Genomic DNA, 19686 nt, shown 5'->3' on the forward strand with positions numbered 1-19686 from the left:
CTTAAGTAAATGTTCAAGTTTTGGTTTTGTTGTTTTTGTGGTTTGTTTTAGTAGCTCAGAGATTTTATATGAGGCCATTTGGAAATTTAAGCTAATGAAGGTCATTGATTCTGTTTGCCCACAGATGTGTTTTCTTTTCTGCTGGTCTCATTCTTCATCTTAAAGAATACAGAAAATTCACAAATGTTATTTCTGACCCTTTTAGATTATGTGTTGTCTTTCCTATTCATATATGCTAGCAGAGATGTTTAATAATTGTACAGTTCAAATTAGACTCCCTGGTCCTTTGTTCCTACTGAAGATAATTAATTAGTTAGTATAGATTTGCATAGTCCCTTAAAGTTTATTATAAGACTGCCCAGTAATGCCAGTGGCACAATTCAACAAAGACTAATAACCTTTTTATATTTCTCTTCTTTAATGGTAGCTAATTATTAATATTAATTTATTTTTATAAGAAAAAATCCCCCCAAAAAGTTAAGTTCAAACACCTAAAGAACAGTGAAAATATGCTTGAAATAAACTTTTTAAAATCAAATTATATGGCTCCTGACCAATTCACTGAATCAAGACTCCTCTAATTTCTGTCTTTTAATGGATTTGTCATTGAGCATACCTGTTCCTATCCATAATATACCTGGTCCTAACTCATACTCTTCTAGCGGGATCCTTGTGTGTTACAGCTGTCCTAAAGTATTGATCCTCTGCCTACTCTGTAGAGTTCATTTTAAAAACAGCAGTCTACAAATATACTCTGAACCTTGAATACAGTGGAAAAGAAGTAAGGGATGGGTGTTTTATGAAGGGCCACAGAAATATGCTGCATATGTTATAAGAATAGATGTATTTTGTAAATGCTGAAGCCTATTAATCTAGACTAACATAATAGTTACAATGTTACATAAAATTCATTTTTAGAACTTTGTTACAAGCCAGAATTCTTAGGTTTAAGAAATCAGCTATTGGTTAAAGATGCAGATTACATCAATACGTAACTGTTTTTGCCCTAAGCAATTATTGTCCAAATCATGGTTATCTCTGTTGCACAAATTAAAATTTGTTTAATAATAATGTCTGTCTTACTCATAACATGTCATTCTAAGTAGCCTGACAGAGCTATACTGCCTAAAGAAAATGTCACCCTTACAGGAGACTTAAATTCAAATTAAAACCCAGGCTGGGAGTGGTTGCTCACACCTGTAATCCCATCACTTTGGGAGGCCGAGGTAGGCAGATCACGAGGTCAGGAGATGAAGACCATCCTGGCTAACATGGTGAAACCCCGTCTCTACTAAAAATACAAAAAATTAGCCAGGCGTGGTGGCGGGCACCTGTAGTCCCAGCTACTTGGAAGGCTGAGGCAGGAGAATGGCATGAACCCGGGAGGCAGAGCTCACAGAGAGCCAAGATCGCACCACTGCACTCCAGCCTGGGCGACAGAGTGAGACTCCGTCTCAACAAAATAAATAAATAAAAATAAAAATAAAAAATAAAAAAAACAGGAAATCCTAAAATCGGTGTACAATATTAATATAATCTTATATTTATTTGCGATCTCAGAAATATTATATAAAGTAAAAAGTGCCTATTTCAATCTCTGAGATAAAAATTACAGGTTTATCTTTTCATGACAACTTAATGAAATGGCCTGCATATTATTAGTATGAGAAATGTACTTTCAAATATTTAAAAGTAATTAGAGTTCTTAGATTTTAGAATATATATATGAAAGAATACATCATTTTTATAATTGTAAAGGTAAACCTAAACCTGCTGATTAGCATACTACATTTTCCTGTTATTTACAAAACCCCGTTCTGCTGACATAGGCATACAGATAAGCAGACATGCAGTATAATTTGCCAATATGTAATAAGTTAAATTCAAATAGAAGAAAGTATGCTAATTAGTACAGAAAACTTAGAGAAAGTACTAATTTAGTTAAGATTAATTCTGTTCTTATTTTAATTCAAAAGATAGATCAATTTCTGTTTATAAAAAAAAAAAAGAAGAAGAGAAAGAAGAATATCTGGCATGAAGTACTAGGAGCCAGACATCAAAACCAGCTTTTTTCGATATATAAATGATGCTGCTATTATAGATTTAACATTTTCTGTAAAAGGAAAATCTGTATTTTCTGCCTGTTGAGAACTGTTTAATAGCAGTTACTCTTCAGTACATTTACATTTTCATGTTTTTAAAACTATTTTCCTTATAGCTGAAAATATTGACAAATGGATATGGTGAGCTTCTCTAAATAAAAAAGAGTTAGGCTTAGGGTTAGGGTTAGTGTTCAGACAGCTTTGTGTGCAGTAACCCATTTAATCTAAACAACAACCCAATAAGGTAAAAATTATTACCACCAATTTTGGAAATAAAGATAAAGAGGTCAAGAGATTAAGTAACTTGCCTAAGGTTAAGAAGTAGGCAAAATAATATATTTCCTTACAAATACATAGTATATGGTTTGAACTAAAATATACCAAATAGTACATTTAAATGTGTGTGTGTGAGTGTGTTTGTATGTATATATCATTAAAGACTCTTCTAAAATGATGTAAAAATGACATCTTCTGTTTATAACTCAATTTTTACACTGGTTCCATTACATTAGAAGTATATGAATATGTATAATAATTAATTTTAGTTTTGCTTATAGATAGTCTATGTGTGGTCCAAATCAATCTGGTAAGTTAAAAACAATATGATAAATAGAATGCTTTTAGTACAATTTTACTTAAATGTTGGCCTTTTCTTATGTTTTCTCCATTTTGTTTGGAGTTTTCTAGTTTTAATAAAGATAAAATGTTCCACAAAATTCTATAGCTTTAAATGTCATACAATTTTATGTTTCACTTTTAGTTCCCTTTCTTCCCAAGCTGTTCGTCTCAAGAGGCAAGTTAAATGTGTGTGACTACTAATTACCCAATTTATTATGTATTGTGGCAAATGGCTAATATGATTATAATATAGAAGTATGCCAATCAATAAAGTAATTATTATATTAATAAAACCTAACTTAATTTACTTTAATTGCATTTTTAGTTTGTAGTGATTCACCAAAGTAAATTAGTACCTAAATCCCATATGTGAGTAAAGATTTCAATTTACTAATTTTATTTTTTACTGAAAACGTTGAGATTGGTATAATTCAATGAATTTTAATATAAAATCTTGATTACCTATTTTAATTTGAAATTTAGCAAGTTGTTTCTTCAAATAACTATTGAGTAACTGAAATTCAAGATTAACTCAAATTTATATAAATTGGTAAGTGAAGGATTTAATTAAATTGAAAAAATGGCATCCCACCAATGAAACGTATTTCATTTCTTTTAGAATGGTAGTTCTGTCACATATGCTGAGTGATAATAGAAATATTTTACATAGTGTAATTGGAATGTATATAGGTTCCTTATTATTTCTTCCAAAAGTTAGTAATTTCACTAATTTAGGGAATTCTGAGTTAATGATAATGATGGTTCTTTATGCTTTGTTATTAGTTCTGTAAATTGTAATAATTTTTTTGTTTGCATATATATTTGCTGTTAGCAATAACAACATATGTATATTGTTATTAGTTTATATATATATAGATAGATATAGATATATATGTTTTTATTACCAACAGTCCACCCATGTTAATGTCTACTAACTTAAAAATTTCACAGGCCCAAACTAATGTCCACACTTCTTCACCTGCAATATCCTTCCTATTTCTCTGTTCCACTCCCTCTCCCATCTCCTCCTGTTAAAAACCCTACCCATTTTTAAGACCCATTTAAAACACTTATGAAATATTCACTGGCCAGTCATATCATCTCCATAATACTTTGTGTTAGCATTTTTTTGGAAATAGCATTGTTGAGATGTAATTCACATATCATATAATTGACCTGTTTACAGTGTACAATTTAGTGATTTTTTGGTATATTCATTCACAGAGTTATACAACTGTTACCAAAATCAATTTTAAAATATTTCATTACTCCAGATAGAAACCTTGTTACCATTTGCCTTTCTTCACCAATTTTCCTGTTCCCTCTTTTGCAATCCTGGACAACTGCTAATCTACTTTCTGTCTCTATAGATTTGCTTATTCTGGACATTGTATACAAATGGAATCATAGATAGACTTTAGTGTCTGCCTTCTTTCACTTAGCATGGTGTCATCAAGCCCTTTCCATATTTTGACATGTAGTCCCTTTTTTTTTTTTTTTTTGAGATAGAGTCCCTTTCCATCACCCAGGCTGGACTGCAGTGGCGAGATCTCGGTTCACTGCAAGCTCTGCCTCCTGGGTTCACGCCATTCTCCTGCCTCAGCCTCCCGAGTAGCTGGGACCACAGGCACCCGCCACCACGCCCAGCTAATTTTTTGTATCTCCAGCAGAGATGGAGTTTCACCGTGTTAGCCAGATGGTCTCAATCTCCTGACCTCGTGATCCGCCCACCTTGGCTTCCCAAAGTGCTGGGATCACAGGCGTGAGCCACCGCACCCGGCCACATGTAGTCCTTTTTATGGCAGTTATTCCATTGTATGGATACACCACATTTTATTTATCAGTTCATTAGTTGATGGACATTCAAGTTGTTTCCACCTTTTCACTACTATGAATAATTCTGCTGTGAACATTTTACAAGATTTCATGTGGACATATGTTTTCATTTATCTTAGGTATATTCTTAGGAGGGGAATTGGTGGGTCAAATAATAACTCCACGTTTAACTTTTAGACTATTTACCGAAGAGGCTGCACCATTTTGAATTCTCATCAGCGGCATGTGAGGGTTTCAGTTTCTCCATATCCTCTCCAAGACATGTTATTATCTGTCTTCCTTTATTATAGCCACCCCACAACATTTTGATTGTATCATTCTTAAGACACATACCACATAAAGCCTTGCATTGTAGCTGTTCTTCCATGTTTTCTCTGTCCTTTTAGACTAGATCTCTTAAAGACAGCATTCATATACTGTGTAGCTTTGAACCATGAAGAAATCTCCTAACACAATTATTTGCCCTCAGAGGTTCCCACTTAAAAATGTTATGTAGGTAAACTGGAAAGCTGAGATAATTATTGAATTAGTTTAAATCAAAAGACAAAACAAAACTTATGAGCTGTTGAAATAAATATTTGCGGGCTCAAATTATCAGACTATCTGCCCATACTAACTGAATTATTCAAATAATTTCAATAGCTCATAATAAGTTTTGTTTTGTCTTTTGTTTTTTGGTATAAGTTAATTATACCAAAAGCTGAATTTCAATTCAGCTCATCACTTGAATTTTCCAGGATACGAACAGCTAAAGTTAAGCTAATCTTTATTGCATTTCCACTTCTGGTAAACGTGTCATTTTAACTAAATGTCTCTGTAAGTTCCAGTTTATAAGGTCAAAATACCACAACTACTGTTACTGTAAAAAAAATTTAGCAAATAGAAAAGTTGTTATATATCCAATGGATTGTAATGCTCCTTTGATTTTTTTTAAGTAATTAGTACAGGGAGATAGCAACACAAGGAAGAAGTATTCAAATGTAAGTGTTGGATTTTTTTTAATTTGGGTTTTTCATAATGGTAAGTTTATATTTCTTTACCACCCCCCCCACACACACACACACTTACCAAGTTAAGAATCCAAAATTCAGAAAAGTAATTATGTAAATTAAGAATGAGAAAAATACAGAAGTAAGGAGGAGATCTACTAAAAGGCTCTCTGAAGTGCCAGGCATCTCCTTCATGACCCACTTTGTTGCCCATGACAGTTCCCAGTTGTACCTTCCCTGATTTTTAGAGGGCAATATATTTTCAAGCTGTTTTTCTTCTTGTAAACTGGTTAGGTTGTATACATATTCCATAGCTATTGTTCTACTAGTTCAAAACAAAATCAGGTATCCAGTGGTGAAAACAGGGCTGGCAGGTGGAAGAGGGGGCATTATGTAGAATTTTTCTTAAGGCTGACCATTTCTGCCTTCCTAAATGTCTTTTTGAATGCATTCACTTGCTCATTTACTTAACCATTAACATCTTTTGAATATCTACTAAATATATAGAACATTGGTACTCAGATTGTGATAGAAAAAAAAAAAGTCCTCAAGAGAATTAGCTCTGCTACCACTACCTCTAGGTAACTCAAATAACCAGGAAGTTATGGCAGATAATGTATCTTCCCTAAGAAATGAAAGTAGACAGTTGAAATAATCAGCTTGACAGTTAGACCTTCAATGTCCTAACTTCAAATATCCAGATACCACAGGCAAAGTTGTTTATATATAAATTGAATGTTTTCTACAAACTGAGCTAGAAATGAGAATAAAACAAAAATATAGAGCATGTGGGAAGACGAAAGAACTCAAGATTCTGGGGAAACATAATTAAAATAAACTACAGAATTCTAAAAGCTAAGAGTTTGTCTAAGAATATGTTGTTTAAAAAAGAATAATAGTATAAGCCAGTGGCACAGAAAATTTTGTTGTAACTGTTGACTGGAATACGTACTATGGGAGAGAGCATGTTCAGTGCAGATAGACTCAAATCCATCTGCTTAAGCCTAACTCTGTGCATTGCAATTCTGATATGGTGAATGTAACATTCTGTCTCCAACAAAACTAGTATTTTTTAAAGATTTCTCCATATTTATTTTTATTTCATTTTTAGTTACAGAGTCTAACTAGAAGTTATTCAACCTGATACTTGTATTTAGGGGGAAAATATCTCTTAAACACTCTGGATTCTCTAAAATGCGTTTTGCTCAGAATTTTCCCCTTATTTTTTAAACCCATGTGTATTTTAAGGGAAATTTAATCCATATGTCCCTGACTCACTCACACTTAACTCATCAAAATGTTGTTTAGTGAAAGCTATTTGATGTTGAAAAAGCCTTATGGTCTTTATGAGTCTTTTTTCTCTCTTTGAATGAGGAAGTTGCTTTGCCAGTCATAAATAGTATACCCAAAGGATTCACATTCAGCTTCAAACACAGAATTCACAAAGCTCTTAGAGACAACATTAATACATGCCTATTTCTTATAAAAGCTAAAGTATTTAAATTTCTAACTTAATTTTTAAATCAGTTAAGGTGTTATAAAAATAAATAAAAGCTTCATCTTGAATATTGAGCCTCTTTGCCTCTTTTCATTATTTTCAAAAAGTCTACAGGTCCTTTTAGAGTGTGCAAACATTTTACTGTAATCCATATTTATTTCCATAAACATATGTCCCCTTCAACCATGATTCCGTCATCTATGAAACACTATAAGGTACTCTTAATTGTAACAACATCCTTGATAACCAAACTGTGTAAATTAAAAATATAATAAAAAGATACAGTTCAACCATGCTTATTAGACATTATCTTAGTTCATTTTCTGTTGTTTGTAACAGGATACCTGAAACTGGACAACTTATAAGAAAAGAAACTTATTTTATACAGTCATGGAGACTGAGAAGTCCAAGGTCAAAGGGCTGCATGTGGTGAGGGCCTTCTTGCTGGTAGGGAGTCTCTGCAGAGTCCTGAGGCCTTACCCGGCATCACATGTGAGGGGCTGAGGGAACTCACATGCTATCTCAGGTCTCTCTTTTTCTTCTTATAAAGTCACCAGTTCTACTCCCATGATAACCCATTAATTCATTTATCCACAAATGGATTAATTCACTCACGAGGACAGGGCCCTAATGACCCAGTCACCTCTTAAAGGCACCACTTCTCAATACTGCCACATTGAGGGTTAAATTTCAACCTGAGTTTTGGAGGGGACAAACAAACATATTTACACAACAGTAGGCATCAACCATAAATCATATATAATTTGCATTTTTTGTTAATTTTAAGAATAAAAGCCACCCTTTGTTATGGTCAGTGTTTCACAAACCGTACTCATAAGATCTGTTCTTTCTTAATACAGTGTAATAGTTGAAACCCATTTTGATTTTCTACTTTTTTCTCTGTATGGAGAATTTATCATAAACTAATTCCTCTACAAATTTATAGTCATACTGTCTACCAATCTGGAGAATGGGGCAATAAATAACTAACTTACCAGGAAACCATATTTTTCTATATGGAGGCGACTAAGCTTTCATGGTTGTTTTTAAGCATGTGAATGAGGATATTGATCACCTACTGAAAATATGTGGGTCATCTTGTTAGATCACATTTGAGGGAAAATGCAAGATAACAAAACAATTTTCCTAGTACCAAATTATGGATGTTAGCAACTTGGAAAGGAGGAAGAGTGAGCTCTTCATTATCTTGTCACTGCCATACCTAAGAGTGTCCTGGTCCTCTCTCTGAAAGACTTTGCCGCTTACTCAAACATAAGGTTAAAAAGAGATTTTGCCACTACAGTTAGAACAGTGCTATACAGAAGGATCAATAGGTCTTTCTGCATACTGAAAATATTTTATTTAATTAGTTTATTTCCATGGCTTGATGTTGCAGAGCCAGAATAGCAGCTATAGAAATACTTAAACAATTAGCCCTAAGGACAAGTATTTACATGGCAATTAATTTACAAATAGCTATTCCAGTAGAATATGTTCTATCAGTTCAAGTCATCAGTCCAATAAAAACAAGTCAATTGTTTTCTCTTAGAATAGAATCTGACTAGAATAGAAAAATGTCAAGATTCACACAAAGTAGGGACAAGACCTGGAAGGGCCTCTTGGACCCTTATTCTCTGATGCTAGATCCAAACTTCACTCAGGTGAATGTGGTTGTCCCACCAAAACAAATATAAGTATCGAATATCAACTCTATGTAAGACATAATGGTGAGTGCTTAGAGTAAAAAGACACATATGATCAAAATTCTGCCCTCCAGGAAGTTATAGAGGAGAAGAGATAATGAAAAAAATAGTTAACCTAGATATAGAAAGGAAACCATTCTAACAGAAAACATGATCCTAGAATAACATGGATTCTGGAAAGCCTTTATTAGAATGGGTATTTCCTTTCTTGAGTCTTGAAAAATAAGTTAAACATTTAGAGAGTTGTTGCAGATGGCGGGAAATGTATACTAAAACATTAACTTCTGTGTGAAGCTACAGTAGTTCTAAATTACTTAGGTAAAAAGCATGAGTCAGGGAGTCTCTGAAGTTGAGACTGACAAGCGCTTGGGGAGGGAGCTTTATGTGCCTTAAGGAACCTTGATTTTATCCTGAAGGCCACTGTGAGACTGTGAAAGATTTTAAGCATGACAGTGATGAATTTTTTTAAAAAAATCACTCTGGCCCTTGTGTAGAATATGCTTTTAGGATGCCCAGACATGAGGTAAGAGCTTGACAGGAGGCTGTTTTCCAAAGCAGCAGTGATGAGAGCCTCAAGTAAATTGGCAGCAGGCAGGAAAAAGGAGAATGGGACAGCTACCAAAAAGAAAAAAAATTGGAAGGTAATTTGTGGAGGACTGTAATAACTGACTAGTGCAGGGAGTAAGAATGAGGGGAATCAGGCCTGAGAGGAGAGGTGGTTTAGAAGCTATTAACTGTGTGTGGGAATGTGCAGATGCAAGGTCTTCTGTGGGTGGGAGATGAAGATGCGTGATCTGTTGGGCCTCCAAAATTTTCAAAAGAATAGAAGTTTGAAATTTGAGAGCCAAGTTGGGCATGGAGTTCATAATGGAAACCAGTGAGATCACCTAAGGAAAGTAAGAAAATAAAGAGAGAAGTAGTAGGCCAAAATCAGATGCCCTGTGGCACAAGGTTTAAAGGGCAGCCAATGAAGGAGAGCCCATAATAGGATACCAAGCAGGAAGTAAAGTAGTAAGAGAAAAGGAAAGAATCCTATGCTTAGGAGTCAGGAACTCTGGCTCAGCATTTTTCAAACTAATGTTCCTTGTAACACAGGTCTTTTGAAAGATGCTAATGAGAAAAAAGAAACTCTATAGTTAAATATGTTTGGAAAATTATGAGTTTAAAAATAAGTTGCAGGCCAGGTGCGGTGGCTCATGCCTATAATCCCAGGACTTTTGGAGGGTGAGGCGGGAGGATCGCTTAAGCTCAGGAGTTCGAGACCAGCCTGGGCAACATGGTGAAACCCCATCTGTACGAAAAAATTTAAAAAATTAGCCAGGCGTGGTGGTGCGAGTCTGTGGTCCCAAGTACTCAGGAGGCTGATGTGGGAGGATCCCTTGAGACTGGGAGGCAGAGGTTACTGTGTGATGGCGCCACTGCACTCCAGCCTGGGTGACACAGTGAGACTCCGTCACATAAAAACAAACAAACCAGAAAAAGTTGCAGACTTTTTAAATTGATGGACTTTTTCAAGCCTTTAACTTACTAATTAATGAGTATTTCCCAAACATCTTGGCCTAAGTAGAGGTTGGACTGAAACTAAAGGAGAGAATAGGAGTGAGGAACTAAGAGATGGAAACTCATGTCTAGAGCTTAACAAAGAAGGGAAGAAAGGAGATAGAAATAAGAGAGCAGAGGGGGCCGGGGAGGGTAGGACTAGTAGCACAGGTAGAGAGGGTAACTACCTCAAACAAGAGGAAAGATATATTTCCAGAAACTGCTGAAAAACAGTTTAGGATAAATGCAGACAGAGACAGTTAGGGATAAATGCAGATGCAGAAAAATCTTTAGATAGAGGAAGACAAATGAAAAAAATTTAATTTTTTTCCAAAATATGAATTCTTCATTTATTATATAATCAGGATGAACAAATATATAGGTGAACTTTTCTAGAAAAAAAAAATCCGTATATTTAACCATCTTCTCGGGAGAATGTGTGATCCAGAAAAAGGGTAAACCCCAGTGCTCTGCACTATAATTTCTGAGCTCTAATCTTTGATTCCTTAACCTACAAAGTCTGACATTCAAGTATATGTATGATTTTTCAGTTTCATCTCACACTGCTTTCCCTTACACATCCTCATCTCTGGCCAAACTTATTTACTGCTCATTTACGCCTACAACTGTGTATTTGTCCAAACTATTCCCCCTTGCTCACAATGCTCTCGAAGACCCCAACTTGTCCAAATTTCTACCCATCCATCACAGCTCACTACAGATGTCACTACCATCATTCTGTCCCAACTGCTCACTCCCCCACCAAAAATAGGCCAGAAATCATGATGGTTCTGTGAATGTCTAGAATTTTTTTCTGTCCCTTTCTTGATGGGAGGCAGCGTATATAACAAATACCCTGACTTTCGAATCAGAGCACCAATTTTGAATCCTATCTCTCATTTACTAGTTGTATGACCTCTAAATTACTCCAACCCAGAGTCTCATTTTCTTATCTGTAAAATGGAGATGATAGCAGTGCTATCACACAGGGATGTTAAGAGAAATAAATCACGTAAAGTGCCTTACACAATTCTTAGTTTAACCCTTTCTTCCTTATGTCATAATTATTCTTGTGTATTCTTTACCTTATACTATAAGCTCTTTGTGGGTAAAATTTATGTCTTATACACCACTGAATTCTCTCCTTATATGCAAAAACAATACACTACTCATTAATTTTCGTTGACTATGTGAGTGAATGAATGAATGAATGCTGAATTAAATATGTGTCTACACATTTAATTACAAAGAGCAAGCAAGTTATACACTAGGAAAAATATGATAGTCATAAAATTATGCCATTTAAAACCATAATAGTATGCATGTAATATAACTAGAATGATCAATTACATTATAACTCTCATTGGTTTTCAGTATATTTTTAAATTTATATTTTCTCTAAAATAGTTATCTTTTATATTTATAAAGAAAAATTTGAAATCAATTTCAGAAAAACATAAAAGATGTAATATATTAATTTAAGTGGGCTTTTACTATGACATATAAATGCAACACTGGTATATATCATTTTCTATATTCAATTCCACAAACACAGATTGCATACTATATGACAGATACTGTAATAGGTGAACAAGATAATAACCCCTGTCTTCAATTAGCTTGTGCCAAGTGGGAGAAACAGACTTTTAAACACATATATTTAATATATTTTAAGTGCCATAAAGATATGGCTAGGAAACTATGGAAATATAAAGGCAAGCTACTTAATCCAACCTAGGGGTGCAAAGATTTAAATCATATCCTCTGGTTTATTCACTCCTCTAGTCTAGTAGAAATTTACTCTTCCCGATCATTAAATGATATCCCAGTGCCGTAAAAGAGTCAATACTCTTCCAGAAGGTGAAAAATGTATTCCATATGTTGAACTAAATGTAATATAACTAGAGACAGAAATCTCAGCTGGCTCACTTATTAAATCAAAAGGCAGAGCAAATTTTCACACTGAACATTAAAACTATCACTGTTGTTTAGTACTTTTTGTACTAGAAAATAACTCCATGCTATTTTGCTTATAGTATATATGCTTTGTAAGCTTTTTCTTCTAGGAAATCACACATTGCCTTTGCAGAAAATGCAGCAGTTTTTTTTTTTCTTTTTTGGTTCCTTGTAGCATAAAGAATTACCTGCTCTACAATAAATTGGTAAACATAAATAGTAGGTTAAAGTTAGAGCATATAAGAGTCTTTCTCAGTACTTTTTAAAATTATGTATTATAAATACATTAAGGTGGGATTTTAGATAAGAGTGTAAAAATAGATGATCTACCATGATGAACAAATAATATGCTAAATTTCAGTATTCAGTTGCTCATATAAGAGGGCTCCATTCCTTCCATGTCTGTTTTAGACTGTGCTAAGTTGAGTTTTTCAGATGTAGGTTTGAGATGTAGATCTCAAAACACCTAATATGTGTTCTTCATCATCTGTCTCATTTTATACAATAATAATCTAAGGAAACTATGATCTGTGGGGATAATTAGTTATTGTTAATCTTAATGTTAAGGATAGATTATGCTCAAGAAGTCACCTAGCAGCATCAAGAGGCCAATTCCTGAAAACAGTGAGCTTTTGTGTAAAATTTGAGTTTATAGAATATTTATAATGGATAGTTTAGGGGAGAGTACATTGTGTCTTTGTGAATATGTTGGGGAGGAAGTAGTACTGAAGTTTAACTTCATAACCCTTGAGGCATTGTATTCTATGCGTTGTTAAAGTATTTTTATTTTATTCAAGCAAAAACATCCTGTAACTATTTCCATGCAAAAAAAGTTCAGGGCTGGAGTGCAGTGTCACTGTCATAGCTCCCTGCAGCCTTGACTTCCAGGGCTCAAGGGATCCTCCCACCTCAGCTTCCTAGGTAGCTAGGACGATAGGCATGTGCTACCAAACCCAGCTAATTTTTTTAATTTTTCATAGAGATGAGATCTCGCTATATTGCCCAGGCTGGTCTCAATCTCCTGGCCTCAAGCAGTCCTCCCGCCTCAGCCTGCCAAAGTGCTGGGATTACAAGTGTGAGCCACCATGCCCAGCCCTAAAAAAAAAGTTTGAAAATTTCAAAATACCATTGCTCTGAAATTTTATCTGGACAGCTATCAATATTATCTGTATATAAATAAAACAGTCACTATCTAGAGACTTTGCTACTATGATTTTTTTTATTTCCTTAAGATACTTCAGTCACCTGAAACCCAGAGAACCATCCGGGATATCTAAAATTTGGGAATCTAAAATTTTTTACAGTATTTTTTCTAGAACTTCCCCCCCCCCCCCCATGCACATACACAAATACCTCCATTTTCATAATGCCCAAAGCTTTCCTAGGATTCCAAAACAAAGTTACAACTTTATTATATTCTTCAGTAATTTGTTGTGAGATTAAAACATCTTATTCTTTTATTTCTATGGGGGAGAATGTTTTAGGGAAACTGACTGTACCATACTTAAAAATAATGAGTCTATGGCCAGGTGCGGTGGCTCAGACCTGTAATCCCAGCGCTGTGGGAGGCCAAGGCGGGCGGATCACAAGGTCAGGAGTTCAAGACCAGCCTGGCCAACATGGTGAAACACCATCTCTACTAAAAATACAAAAATTAGCTGGGCATGGTGGTATGCACCTGTAATTCCAGCTCCTTGGGAGGCCGAGGCAGGAGAATCACTTAAACTGGGAGGCGGAGCTTGCAGTGAGCCAGAGATCATGCCACTGCACTCCAGCCTGGGTGACAGAGCAAGACTCCATCTAAAAAAAAAAAAAAGAGTCCAAAGCAGTGACAGATATTTTAGATATGTTCAGTCACTCATGCTATGAATTATTTCCCTACAATGTATACCACTTTATAAAAATAATTGTAAAAATTTACTCCTGTATTATATTTTTGTCCTGATTTCTTTGGAATAATATTATTTTACATTGAACATAAAGAATTTTAGATTAGTTTTAGTTCTTCTAAATAATGTCAGGATTTTAAGTTTAATAATTCTACTAAGATTAGTCAATGTTTATTATCGCAAAATAACAATATTTTACATGTTCTAAAAGCAAACTGAGCATGTAGTTTCCAAGTAATTGAAGCTGAAGAAAATCCATATAGCTAATACAACTTTTAACAATATTAAACTAAGGTTAGGAAATATTCAAGTGATTCTAAAATACATTATAATTTTATGTACCCTAAATATAGTTTACCAATTGAAAGTCATCAAATACTTCTAACAATTCCAATTTTAATTAAACTCCAACTCTTTTTTTCCATACGTAGTCTTTGCTGTGCTTTACATTGAAAGTTGTAAAGAAGCTTAGCATTACTTGGAAATTTAATAGCCATCGTTGCCTTTTAATCACTAGAATGCAGTTTATCCCCTCCTGAAAATGATTAATTTACACCCCCCCCCCACTCCCCTCCCCTGAAAATGATTAATCCCTGCAATTGAGAAAAAGAAAAAGCAGCCTCTGACCTCTGGGAACTGGCCTGCCTATATCTAAGCCTCATTCTTTTTGTGAACTGTCCTGGAGCTCACAGCTAGGCCATGGCGTTCTCTTGTTGGACATAAACAACCTCACAGAGCACCAACTTCATACAGGGTTGTGTGATGATGATGTGAGACAAAAAACAACTTTATAATTTTGACTAAGCACAGACAAAAGCAAGATCACTGTGCATACCACAAAAATACCAGACATTCCCCTCTTTTGGCTAATATGAGTGACTGCTACCTCTTTTCAGTTAGAGCTTTAGCATACATTTAGTCTTCCTTCCCTCTAGATAAGATTGATTGAAATACTTAATCATTGAATTATTTCTGATGCCTGACAGAGCCCAATCCAGAGCAAAGCCCTGCTTTCCTGAACTCTTCCCAAAATCACTTAAGTAAAATCCAGCTCCTACAATGAGTCTTTTAACACCCCTAAGTCACCCCATGGTACTTATTGTTGTCAGTTTCTCTCACTGCAATGAGTAATAAAACCCACTTGTTCAACTACAGATGTGTTCTTGGTGGTCTTTGGCAAGAAAGCATTGACACATCCAATAACTTAAAATTTGTGAATATTGGACTATTAGTTCTGTAAAAATATAAAAGAGTTTTGTGGCCGTGCACGGCGGCTCATGCCTGTAATCCCAGCATTTTGGGATGCCAAGCCAGGTGGATCAACTGAGGTTAGGAGTTCAAGACTAGTCTGGCCAACATGGTGAATCCCTGTCTCTACTAAAAATACAAAAATTAGCTGGGCGCAGTGGTGCGTGCCTGTACTCCCAGCTACTCAGGAGGCTGAGGCAGGAGAATCACTTGAGCTCAGGGGGCAGAAGTTGCAGTGAGCCAGAGATTGAGCCATTGCACTCCAGCCTGGGTGACAGAGCAAGACTCTATCTCAAAAAAAAAAAAAGAATTTTGTAAAGTTTTACCAAAATGTCAGTGTATTATTAAGATTTCTGTGCTTGAAATTTTTATTTTCATCAGGATAATCTAAACCCACAAGTATTTTAACATTCTACTTTTAAAATATATTTGATAAATGGTTTCTTTTTTAATATAAAATGTGTACTTTCTACTGTAGGTCCATGATGAGGTTTACCATCTCAATTGGTTAAAGATCTTACAGCTCTAAAGAGAAGTTATTATTTTAAAGATTCATTATGCTTGGGCGGTTTTTGTTCTAGTTCAGATTTTAAATTAGATAAATGGGAAGTAATACCCCTATCCTTCTTTCAAAAATAGTAATGGATCAGTATTTTTTAAGCATTATATTGCCAGTTGTAAAAAATAAATAACATTTATATTTTCCTTTTAATTACCACTTTAGATGGTGGAATTTTAAATTATTATATGCATCAATGCAATAGGAAGAGGTTTTGTCTTATCCATTTGTTTAACATTTAATATCAATATTTCTGTGTGTGCCGAGGACATTATAATTTATTCTTTTATTGCTATAGTAGTGATTGGGATGAATATATTTACAGTCATTCCTCAACTCGCTACACCAAGCAAAGTTTAGGAGGTTAAATGTGTAGTTACTTAAGTTATCTTCTAGAACAGAATCAGCTATATCACCATCTCGCCATCATTCAGAGATGCTATTCTTTGTAAACTATTTTTATTTGGAAAGGGATCCGAGGTTTTCAAATAACCAAGTACTGTATGGAAGATGTGCTGGCTTGTGATTGTGCCTTATGTAAACATTTTAATATCGGATCCCTAAAATCCAAAGACTCCCCCAAAGGGGATTAAAACATAATCCCCTCTCTCTATTCTGTAGTGGATTAACTCCGTATTCTCTCTGCGGCTGGTTTGCTCCCTGAAGACTACAACAAAAAGATTCAGTGCTCCTTAAACATGCTATGGAATTGGAAGTTGTAATTGGAGATTTCCAAAGGACGAGGGTAAAAATGACACACTATTAATGCTGAATATTTCATGATGGTCTTTCTTAAAGAAAGACCAGTTCGAAGCCCTTTTATAAATGCCCAGAAAATCTCCTCAACAGAACGATATTGGAGTAAAATCTAAAGGAAGCCGTCCCCTTTCAGAAACACAGAGAAGTAGAGAAGATATGCTCCCCACGGAAAGTTCACGGATGTGTACTTAAAATTTGTAATGTATTTCAATAAATCAATGGGTATGGTTTTGATGTTTCACGATCTTTTTTTTTTTTTTCATGTTCTCAATTTGGATACGTTAAATTACTTTTTAGGAGAAAGAAGTAATTCACCATTTTTAGTGTTTTTGACCATTATTTGTCTCCAAATGCCAGAAACCTCTGTTAAACTATAAATCTTGATAGTCCTCTGTCTTTAGAATGGAGACTTTTTTGAGGTTTTTAGCAATGCCCAACAACGTACAACTTTGTTTCCAGTGTGAACCAAATCACCTTTCTCACCTTGCCCCAAACAAGAGTAAACCGCATAGATTTCTTCAGAGAGAAGATAGGAAAAGTGGCATCCAAGGGAGCGTCCTGGTTGCTTAAGGGTTAAGGGAGCGGTTCGAACCGGCCCGAGCGTTGGGGGATTCGGAGGAGGGCGCGGGAGGCAGGAGGCGCCGCCAAGCGCGCGCACAGACCCTCCAATAAACACAAAGGAGGGCCTGGGGAATAGAAACCCAAATCCACTTGTAATCGTACAAGAGATTCGGGCGTAATTACTTGAGCAATCTAGATTAAGATTGATGAGCCTTTAAAGTGGTGCTTCAGATCGACTGCCTCTCCCTTTCCAAAGGAAAACCTTGTGCAACCGAGGTGGACCCCGACTCGGCTGGGCAGAGGCCGAGGCCCAGAGTCCGCGAGCCCCGGGGGCTCATCGGGGGATAGAGAGCAGTGAAATGAAAGACAGGGCTGTGCGTGGGTCTGGCCCGGGCAGTCCCGACAGGGCTGAAAGCTGACACTGTCACAGTTTGCTCCTTAGCCACCCCCTTGTAATCGCGACAGAAGCCAGCCCAGCCCTCTGTGTTCCCGCAGCCTCGGGAACAGCCCGGCATTGTGCAGGACGGTCGCAGATTGGGTGTGTGCTGCGCCAGGGAAAGCCAACTTGGCCGCGTCTCCCGAGCCCGGCCCGGCGGGGGCCGAGGGCGGTGTCGGCTCGAGGGCTCTCCGCCCGGAGGGTCGAGGCCTAGCGGCCGCGGGGAACCTAACTTTTTATTGCCTTTCTCCGACTGTTATTGTGACGCATTTGACTGTATGCATTTGAGAGAAGTGGAAGGGATTATGATGCGCCCTTGCTACCTACAAATGAATAGTTACATCCGATCCCCACGTTATGTATAACGTTATATCGTGTTTCGAATCCAGGATTGCGAAGAATGTCTCCCTTTGGGAAGACTTTACAGAAAACATTTAGGTAATATCCTATTTGAATTCATATTCTATACGCGTAATTCGTGATTTTCAACCTTAACAGATTGAGGGAATTCGAAGCAAGCACCCTGGCAGGCACTTCTAGTGAAGCTGTTTCTGTAGTTTCAAAAGTTGAGAAGTAGCACTTTCGCACGGTTTTTTGAGAACCGTTTTGTTCAAGCGTCTTACATTTTCATCACTTTTGATATATTCTCTGTAAGAAAATGACTAAGATTTTCGTTCTTTTCTACATAAGAACTTTATGTAATGTCCGTATGCACGCGTATGTATGTGTGTGTAGCGCGCCTTAGGAGACCGATATTAGATTAATCTTCCTGCAAGAGGCAAACCGCTCAGAACAGCGGAATTTATCATTTAGATCCTTGCCCCCTTCTCGTCCTCTCGCCTCTCCTTGGGGAGCGCCGCTGCTGAGTGGAACGGCTTCGCGCGATGGCTGGTCTTGGGGGCAGTGCTGACTGCCTAGGGTCTCTGGAAAAGCCAGTGATACTCAATGGAGAATTGGGGCATTTGTCCGTTCTGCACTTTTAAGTAGGTTAATGGCAGCCCCTTACCAACCATGTAGGATTTCTAGGTGGAAATTGAGCGTTATTCGGTATCCTGACCTCCTGGGTTTTCATGCCATTTTTTCTGTCTAGTCTCGTTATAAGGTAATGTATAAAAGCTAAGTAGTCCTTATCTTACGTGAAAAAAGAGTTTGCCGCATAATACGGGCACCATTTTTTCTAGTGCATCCTTACCAATAAAAACCTCTGGTACCTTTCTGGGAGGGAGCAGGAAGGGCCACAGGGGCTCAGCCTGACTCCCCTTGTCCTTGCCTTGCAGGCCCAGTGGTTCTCAGCACCCCTGCCCAGCTCATCGCTCCCGTGGTGGTGGCCAAGGGGACTCTCTCCATCACCACGACAGAAATCTACTTCGAGGTAGATGAGGATGATTCTGCCTTCAAGAAGATCGACACGAAAGTGAGTTAAAGCGATTCCATGTACAGTATTGGTGGCTTTGTGGCAGGAAGTGGTTTTCAATTTTGTTTGGTTTTACCTGACAGTGGAGGAGGGGAGCACATTCTCCTCTTTCTCGTAGAAAATAAAATGAATGAAATAGCATGTTCTCTTTATGGAATTGAAGAATATATTAATGAATTTAAATCCTGTATTACCAGAGCATGCACATTTTAACAGTCTTTCTATGAGTGCCTTTGTTTGCACTTGGGCAGATTTGGTAGTTAAGCCAGTTGCTCCCAAGTCCCTGGGGCCCAGAATCTCAGGCTCTGAGGCTGACTTTGAAAGGTCTTGAGAAATTTCTTATTAAGATCACTTTTAATTTTCAAAACTTTATATTGTAATGTGATTATTGAAAAGTTATAAGGAAACTGGGGGGAGAGCATTTAGATATAAATTAATCTCCATTAATACACCCATTTTGTCCATCTCCTGAAATAAGAATGGGTTTTATATGTGGATTTAAGAGAAAAGCAACTGATTCTCTGAGCTTTGATTTTAAATATATATGCTAGCACGCAGATGTTTAAATATTGTATTCTT

At 36.4% G+C, this 19686-nt stretch overlaps 1 protein-coding gene across 7 annotated transcripts in view; it reads left to right on the top strand.

Annotated features, from left to right (window-relative positions):
- Positions 1-19686, top strand: part of NBEA (neurobeachin) — a 723498-nt gene that overhangs the window by 504919 nt on the left and 198893 nt on the right. For all 7 annotated transcript variants that reach the window (XM_055360199.2, XM_055360200.2, XM_055360202.2 and 4 more), the window contains one exon: positions 18971-19107. In XM_055360199.2, the coding sequence (XP_055216174.2) occupies positions 18971-19107 (137 nt within the window). The remainder of the gene's footprint in view (positions 1-18970; positions 19108-19686) is intronic.

Source organism: Gorilla gorilla, chromosome 14, assembly GCF_029281585.2.
Source record: "Gorilla gorilla gorilla isolate KB3781 chromosome 14, NHGRI_mGorGor1-v2.1_pri, whole genome shotgun sequence".
Taxonomy (NCBI): Eukaryota; Metazoa; Chordata; class Mammalia; order Primates; family Hominidae; genus Gorilla; species Gorilla gorilla.